The sequence below is a fragment of the Cornus florida genome, unplaced genomic scaffold, assembly GCF_030987335.1.
Source record: "Cornus florida cultivar Cherokee Brave unplaced genomic scaffold, ASM3098733v1 CherokeeBrave_3.0.0_Hap2_Chr02, whole genome shotgun sequence".
Classification (NCBI taxonomy): Eukaryota; Viridiplantae; Streptophyta; class Magnoliopsida; order Cornales; family Cornaceae; genus Cornus; species Cornus florida.
In genome coordinates, this window is record NW_026775572.1 from 70,890,194 (window position 1) to 70,899,183 (window position 8,990).

The 8,990-nt window shown below is 35.9% G+C and overlaps 2 protein-coding genes and 1 pseudogene across 2 annotated transcripts; all 3 read left to right on the forward strand.

Annotated features, from left to right (window-relative positions):
• The first annotated feature begins 2,551 nt into the window (after positions 1–2,551).
• Positions 2,552–3,625, forward strand: LOC132296400 (uncharacterized). The gene is made up of 2 exons (XM_059794604.1): positions 2,552–2,935; positions 3,023–3,625. Exons 1-2 carry the CDS (start codon positions 2,552–2,554, stop codon positions 3,623–3,625), a joined length of 987 nt encoding a protein of 328 aa, XP_059650587.1.
• Positions 3,626–4,057: 432 nt separating this feature from the next.
• On the forward strand, positions 4,058–5,153 carry LOC132296401 (protein ALP1-like). The gene is made up of 3 exons (XM_059794605.1): positions 4,058–4,634; positions 4,716–4,905; positions 4,997–5,153. The coding sequence occupies exons 1-3, from the start codon at positions 4,058–4,060 to the stop codon at positions 5,151–5,153; spliced, it is 924 nt and encodes a 307-aa protein (XP_059650588.1).
• A 1,324-nt stretch (positions 5,154–6,477) lies between these two features.
• On the forward strand, positions 6,478–8,779 carry LOC132296402 (uncharacterized; annotated as a pseudogene).
• Positions 8,780–8,990: the final 211 nt, after the last annotated feature.

Consider the following 8,990-nt stretch of genomic DNA (forward strand, 5'->3'; position numbering starts at 1 on the left):
GGGTTTGCGTTTGCTCGTTTGGTCTGACGATTCTGGGCGACTCTTGGCGACAGCGATTCCACTACTGTTTTCAGCCGATCTGTTCTACAATCTCTAACCAGGTGCATGCCTCTCTCTTGTTTTATCTTTTCCAAGCTTTTGACTCTTAATCGTATGATTGGCGTTGGAAGTATGGTCGTATATATCTGTATGTATATCTGTATGTATTGTGGGTTTTTGAAATCTGCCTATGTATGCTCTTTAATCGATGATCAAAATCTCTAACCAGAAGGAGAATCATTCGTCGCTCGAATACAATCCTTAGGTAGAATCCCTCCAATGGCTCAGGCCCAGATCCGAATTTAGCCGAGGAGAGGTCCCAAAAAATATCAATTTTACTAGAATCTGCTTCTAAACTTTTTTATCCTTTCTTCTTAGAGAACAACCAAGGTTTTATATCAACCTTACAGAGGCATTGATTGGTGTTATCATCAATCCCCACACTAAAGCCTTGACCCATCAAATTCTTACTCCATGACACTGTAATCAAGCGTCACCTGCCACGTAATCGACATTGATAGACACAAGAAACTAAATTTTGAGCAGTTCTACTGGTACTAGATGAGAAATGAGCAACTTGAACCCCACTTTCACCGAAACAAGAAGGAAAATCCTTCATTCTGACACCAAAAGAACTTGATTTCCCTTTTCTATTTCTGTATCTGGTTAATTCACAGACAGTTGGTGTTCACTTCTAGTCTTCTACAAACAATATGAATAGAGCTTAGATAATGAGAAAAGTAGGACAAACATAGAGAGTTAACAAGGGAAGAGCCACATACCTTAGTTAATCAGAGATAAACTCAAAGACCCATCTTAGAAATGCTTCAAAATCTGCCTGGCAAGACTTGATTTGGTCTCCACATTTAGTTTGAGATGCATATTTTGCACAAACAAATAAATCTAAGTTCAGCAAAGCATGAGGGTCCCTCCAAGTTAGAGACAAAATTGGGGAATGTAGATGGTGAAATATAATTTTAGAGAGAGAAAGAGACAAAAAGGAGAATACTCAGGCTAATTTCACTGTCAATGCCCTTAGCCAAAGACCAACTCTAAACACTTAAATAAATACGGATGTTTAAAAGCCCATAATTTAAAATTTATAAAAAAAAAATAAAAAAAAAAATAAAAAACTATACTGCTATTATTTAAATGCATATTGACGGATATATAATGCGAGAAGTTCATGTTTTACACACACCCTAAATTCCCAAAACTATGCCAGTGATGCCATCTAAGACTACAAATATGTAGATCGTATCTGTAAACTCTTTCTTGAAGGAATTTGAATTTGAGTAAACCCTTTTGCCTTTGTACGGGAATATGAGTTCTCTAGCATCACAGCTCAAAATTTTACCATTATACCAATCAATAGCCCAATGCTGATTTATGGATATGATTAAAAGATCAGGCCCCTCTCTCTCATTCTTATGAAAAGCGAAGCTCTGACTCTTCATCTTTCTATTTTATTTATGTACATAGTACAAAAAGTATATTAACACCCAAAGTCCCAGTTTAGCAAAAGCTAGTTGTTATCACATTTTGACTAATAAAATACTTGACACATGGGATCCATTATGACAATTCAAGTTCTTTTAGGGCGGAGTCAAAGTATTGAGTTAACCCTATTTAAACAACTTTGCGTTGGGTTTAATTATTGAGTTTTTGAAATATGGAAAGCTCTAAAAATAAAAGTTTCAGATCCTTCTCATAGTTATCTGGCTTCTTCCCAAATTGGGTCCATTAGTGTCTCTTTTTTTTTTTTTTTTTCTTTCCGCCTTCCCCTTTGATAGGTAATGAGGATTGAGACATGGTCACGGCTCCATGCAGATCTCTAATTTTAGTACTAGGCAATGAAACTATTTATCTGGTCCCTCTAAAACCTTGAAAGAATGGAACCACAATAGTACCCTTATTGGTATTTAAGTCAGATAATGCTACCACAATCGCATAATATAAAATAACTAAATTGTTGATATTTTATCCCCGGATATCAGAATAAAAATGAAAAATTCTGGCTAACTTTAACTAATCAGTTATCAAAAGGCCAAACTAGCCATCACTCTAAGAAGATAAGAAACCAAGTAAGAACTTAATTTATTATTATCCACTTTTAGTTAGTTAAGCTTCTCCTGAAAAGATCCATTCAACTTCTGTTCCTCTAAGAACAAAAATAGAATATCAGACCAGAAACTCAAGATGAGAATATGTATATGTCCACAACTAGATCATAAGAAATAGGAAATACCTTGTAATTTTAGCTGCACATTAGCCAGTTTGGTACACTCTTTCTCAAGTTCCATCCCCAATTGTTTTACTTTTAACTCATGAGATGCTTGATTGCTGCTAGAGATCTATTTTTCTCAAGTTCCATCCCCAATTGAATTACTTTTAACTCATGAGATGCTTGAACTTATAGGGCTTTGAGTTATTGAAGTAATAGTATGAGTTATTGAAGTAATATATATTATTTTTATTGTTATTAATTATAGTGTTGTTATTAATCTGTTAGATGGATATCAATGTTGAGAATGTGGAACAATGTGGTGAATATCTAACAATTGAAGACGAAGGGGGGACTGAAGTTACGAAAGATGGAAAAGTGGTATGGGATGACTCACTTACTGAAAAATTCTGTAATATTATGGAGGAACAAGTTAGAGCTGGCAATCGTACTGACACAACATTTAATCCAAAAGGTTGGACTACTATGGTAAAAGAAATGAAGGTTCAAACAGGGATAAAATTTGACAAAACCCAACTTCGGAATAAGTTTAACCAATTGAGGACAATTTATATCGAGTTTAAGAAATTGTTATTGGAAACTAGCGTGGGATATAACCATGAGACGGGCATGGTTATAGTTGAGGAAGAGAGATGGGGCAGGTTGAGTAAGGTTAGTAATTTAATTATTAGTCCTAAATAAATAATAAAATATCGTATATTATTTGTTATGAGGTTAATATTGTAACAAAATTTGTAGGTTATTAACGGTGCAAATAAGTTTCGTAGACATGGATATAAGCATTTTGACAAGATATCGACTATATTTGGGGACACATATGCAACAGGAATGCATGCCCACCCCTCCACTGCAGCACCCCCCGCAATCATTTTGCCCACTCCCAATGATGACGATGATGAGGAAGAGGGTTGTCACGTCAGTCCCCCACCTTTACGTAAAGGTAAGAAAGCCAAAAGAGATAGTTTATCTCCCAGCATGGCTGCACTCTTGTCAGGCATAGATGAGAATTCTGCGAGGAGAACTGAGAGAATGGAAGCTGCAATAGAGAAAGCAATTAAAGTATCTTCTACTTCTACTCGTGTATCTTCATGTGAGAAAGGAGATGATGAAGTTCTCTCTCCCTCTAAAAAGGATAGAGATGATGAAGTTCTCTCTCCCTTTAAAAAGGATAAAGATGATGAAATGTTTGAAGCCTGCATGCTCCTTTTACAAAAAATACCTGGAATTGAGATGGCCCAATTCGCTAAGGTATCGAAGTTGTTACATGATTCTGAGAAGTGGCAGAAATTTTTTCTCAGTTCTCCTGAGGAGATAAGAATTGGTTGGGCACTGAATGTTTGAGTCTTTCTTTATGGATGATTGTGTTTTGTTGTTTGTTTAACTTATTACTATCTCACATTTGGATGACTGTAATAACTAAATACTTTTATTTCTTGGATGACTGTACTGCTCTTATTTAAATGTTTTTCTTATTAACTTAAATATTTTATTTATTACTTAAATGTTAAGCTTATTAACTCAAATGCTTTGTTTATTATTTAAATGTTTTATTTATTATTTAATTGTTTTGCTTATTAACTTAAATGTTTTGCTTCTATTAAATCTTTAAATAGGGTAATGGATATGTGGAACCATATAAGAAGAATAATTCAATTTTATGACGATGAGGAGGACAATGAGAGTGTCTTAATATTTGCTACTCTTTTAGAAGAGCAGAACTTCTATCAAAAGAGGCGTTGTAGTGATTCCATTTTATAAGGGGAAACGTATGTTATGGAGATTTTAAACGGCCACAGAGAAAGATGTTATGAAAATTTTAGGATGTACCCTGAAGTTTTTAGAACATTGTATAGTACCCTAAAAGGTATAAGGCTGAAAGATTCTAAATTTTTAACTGTTTATGAACAAGTGGCAATCTTTTTGCTCACTTTATATCATAATCAAAAGAATCGTGCTGTAGCTGAGAGATTTCAACACTCTACTGAAACCATTTCCAGACACTTCCATGCTGTGTTACATGCAGTATGTCAGTTGGGCACCCATATCATTGCCCCTCCTGATTTTTCTATGATTCTGAATAAGATTAGAGAGTCTTCTAGGTTTTTCCCTTACTTCAAGAATTGTGTGGGAGCTATATATGGAACCCACATTCCTGCAACTCTGCCAGCAAGTACACAACTTCCATTTCGTGGTAGAAAGGGTTATACCACACAAAATGTAATGGCTGTATGTGACTTTGACATGAGGTTCACATATGTGCTAGCTGGGTGGGAAGGCTCTGCTAATGATTCGAGAATCCTAAAAGAGTGTATTGAGAATGAGGCAATGAACTTTCCAGCTTCACCAGCAGGTAATATTATTTTACAAATTCACTTAATATATGGTTAGTTTATCATACTGTATATATCTTTATGTATTCTAAACATGGCAGGTAAGTATTATTTGGTGGACTCAGGATATGCCAACAAGCCTGGTTATTTGGCCTCATTTCAAGGTCATACTTACCACTTTCAGGAATATCGTAGGACTAGACAACCTCGTGGTCGGGAGGAAGTGTTCAATCATAGGCATTTATCTTTGAGAAATATAATTGAGCGATGCTTTGGGTTGTTGAAGATGAGGTTTCGCTATTTTGAGGGCAATGCCTCCTTATAAGTTTTCAATACAAGTATTGATTGTAATGGCTTGTTGCACATTACACAATTTCATCAGAAATCAGCATCAGCCTGATGATTTATTTGATGGTAACGATCCTCCTCAAAGTGATGGGGAAGATGATGAGATTGTTGAGCATGTGCCTTCGGCTCAGCTTAGAGAAATGGATCAGTTGCGTAATACTATTGCTGATCGAATTTGGAATTCTCTTTAGCACTCTTGATCCTTCTGAAAGTGATGGTATATTTTTTCTTTTATATGTCATATATTTGTTGCTATTGTAAGCTTGTAATATATATATGTAATATAAATTATTTTTGCAGATATATAATTCAACTTAAATGCTATTATTGCAGATATGAAGTGTGTTGATGCTCCCTTAAAGGCCACATGTGCTGTTATGAAGATGATGTGTCGTTGCCATTGTCATCTACTTTATGAACTTCTTATCAATTTTTACTGACAACTATGTATTGTTAATGCTTTGTTCCAAACATTTTATGTACAACTTAAACTTGTTTAATTTGTTGGTTGAATATTTAAAGACTTGTAAATGGTATACACTTTATTTCAATTATGCTTTCAGTTGGGTTTGTTTTTATTTTAATGTTGTGGTGGACTATACAGGTAACAGGATAATAAAATTGAAGTAGGTTATTGTAAAGAACTTGTAAATAGGTTATTGCTAATTTTTTTTACAAATGTTGACTCTCATGTAGTATAGTAAAATGTGACTAGAAATATTTTTATTTTTAATGTTGTGTTGGACTATACAGGTATAATGATAATAAAATTGAAGTGGGTTATTGCAAACAACTGGTAAATAGGTTATTGAAAAAATTAATATATATATATGTGTGTGTGTTTGTGGGTTCAAATTTCTCCATATCTATTAAAAATATGATAACTATTTATAAATATACATAAAATTTATAAAAACAAATTAAAAACAAGGATAACCAAACATGTTTTTTTTGTTTCTATTTTATTTTTATTTTTACAACAGTTGGATTGACCAAACATGTTTTGTTTTCAAAAATTTTGAAACGTATGACTTACTAAACATGTTTTCCATGTTTTTGTTTTCGACATTTCCACATCAAAATATCTTTCCCAAACGAACTTTCGAATTTTTTCCAAAACACTCTTACAATAAAAACACTGTTTCTGTTTTAGCTAAAAACAAAACGCCAAAAACAAAGTGCATGCCAAACGGCCCTATGTTTGTATTTGATACAGAAAAATTTAGTAAAAAATTAAAAATAAAAAGATATTATAACTCTGAACTGGCTTCACTAGTTGAAACAGCAACAGGAAGAAGACTAGTTTCAGACATGGTTGCCACGTGGTCGTCTCAGTCACGTGACCAGAACGTGGAAGCCGCGCACTTTAGTCTTTTCACCTGAAACAATTCTTGCTACCGTTTTTGCTTTCCCGCCAAACAACACTACAATCCAAATTCCAATTTTGAATCAAACACCTCTCTCTCTTTCCGAAGTTTCAAAGTGCACATTAGCATATTAACTGTGCAACCAAACTTTCCTTTCCTCCGATCACCAATTCACCACCGGTATTCAATCCTCAAAACACACACACTCTCTCTCTCTCTCCGGCGCACGTTAGCATATCACACCGCAACAACACTTTCCTTTCCTTTGATCACTACCAGCATTCGATCCTCAAAACTTCAAATCTCTCTCTCTCTCTCTCACACACACACACATATGGCAGAGCCTATTGACTTCTCGAAAACACAGCGCATAGTCCTCCTCATAGACCTCAACCCACTCCTCCACCTCCAAAACCCTAGCCCATACATCACCTCCGTCCTCACCACTTCACGAATCCTACTCACATTCCCTTCTCTCTCTCCACCTCTCTCTTCGCCTTCAAGCTCTTCTTCTCTTCTCTCTCTCCTCTCCGCTCCTCCTCAGCCCTCCATCGCCTCATCCCCAAACCCTCCGCTTTGTCTCTCTCCTTCAACGACCCTCCCGAAACCCAAAATTCTCTAACCGCAATCCTCAATTCTGTCTCCATCTCCACAATTTCTCCCGAATTTGCAAGTTCAACGCCCCGTGCTTCGCATACGGCCAGCTCGTTGGTTCAGCTAGTGCACGATTATGCTTGGGAGTCCCAAATTGAAAACCCATCAGGTACATTGAATAACTTTCCGATTGTTCGATCGAATTTGATTATTTTGCTTTCTCCAATACCTAGATATTTGCAATGTTTATCTGAATTTATGAATTTGGATATAAACGATGAGGCCTTCAGGCAAATAGATGCATTTTCTAAGAGATTTGACTATGATTTTGCTGCTGTGAATGATGCTTATGTTGATAGAGATATTCATTTTAGCTGGATAGATATTAAGTATGAATTTGATTGCAAAGAAGAGAAGAATGAGGTAGATGAGTCTATATTGCAATTAGGGTTCTTTGAGAATGGGATTAGGAGGTTGGGTTGGGGCTTTTGTTCTACGGCCTCGATTGTTTTGGGTTCCGCTCTGATTCCTTTTGGATTGATTTATCCGAGGATTGGGCTTTCTTTTAATTTTCTGGATTCTAGTAATCTTCATAAGAAGATTCATGCACAATTGGGTCTTCAGATCTCTGATGTTAGTGGGCAGCCTTTGGAATGCAAGTGCTGTGATCTTGAATTGCTGAATATCAGCAAATCATCTGGGATTAGATATGATGATATTATGCATTCCTTGGAACTTAGAAATTCTGAAAGTGAAGGGTTTGATCAATTTGAAAATACTGGGGTCATTTTAGTGATGGAATTATTAAGCTGCGTGTGATGGGAGTGAAGAGGTATGATGAGGGTGACAAAACCAAATTGTGCTCACACAATCACATACTAGTGCGAGGAATGTTGGGAGAAACTGGGAAAAGCAGAAAGAAATGCTCCAGCCGTTTTTTTGCAGATATGGTTCTTGAATTACTATCTAGGGAAACAGGGGAGTTCATTCTGAGGGAAACCCCTATCTGGCAAATTCTGCTGAGTTTTCTCCACCGGGAAGGTTTATTGGCTCTGGTTTCCTTTTCAAATGGCAATGGAGATTCCTGCATGGGTATTCTAAAGCCTTTCACAGAATGTTTTGCTCTCCTCTCTATTATAGAGAATCAAAATGTGCATAGTTCTGTTGGTTTGAACTTTGCAAAGATAGGTGACGAGATTTGCAAACATCATGCTGATATGAACAACTTAGTTGAAACAGTTGATTCTCAACTTGGGGCTTCGTCATCCAGAAATAATATGTCACTGGGGGATGTTAAAAGGAAAAAGAATATGAATCATTTACAACAGGACCTCACATGGAGCTCCTTCCATAAGGCAGCATTTGAGTGCTCTGAGTTGGAATTGGAGAAGGTTTACTTTGCCAGAAAATCTAATAACTCAAAGAAATTGAAGTTCTTGAAATGTTGGATGAAACAGGTCAAGAAATCTAGCTATTATTGCCTAACCATACCAGATGGATCCAATTCACATCGGCATGTTACAAAGGAAATAGGTCAAAGAATAACCGGGACAAACCAAGAAAGTGAAAGACCTGTAACTTCAAATAATTATGTGGTGATGATTTTGCTTGATTTATTGCAATGTTTCCTTAATAAGCACAAGATATGAACTGCAGATTTTGCTCCGGATGGAGATACCAAGATCAGAGGTTTCACAGAGTATTGAAGAGCCCGTAAAAAAGAAGCTTTTGAAGCAAATTTGCTCACTTTTAGAAATCATTCAATATCTTCTGGAAGGAGGCTGTCATGGTCATGTGAGCCTCTATGATTATGTGGAAAGGACCGTAACAAGCAGGTACATGTTGCTGAGTAAATCCTTGCCTTTTTTGAGATTAGTATGCTACAGTACTTTGGGATTTTTGCCTTTTTACTTCTGAGTGAGTTAATGTAGTAAAGCATCTCTTATTTATATATATTTTTTATTGCTTAGAAACATCTTCGACTCATTAATAGCTTCACTAATTGATTCAATAATGGAAAAATTAACTAAAATGAGGCTGCTCTCACTAAGCTCGCGGCTGACGCAG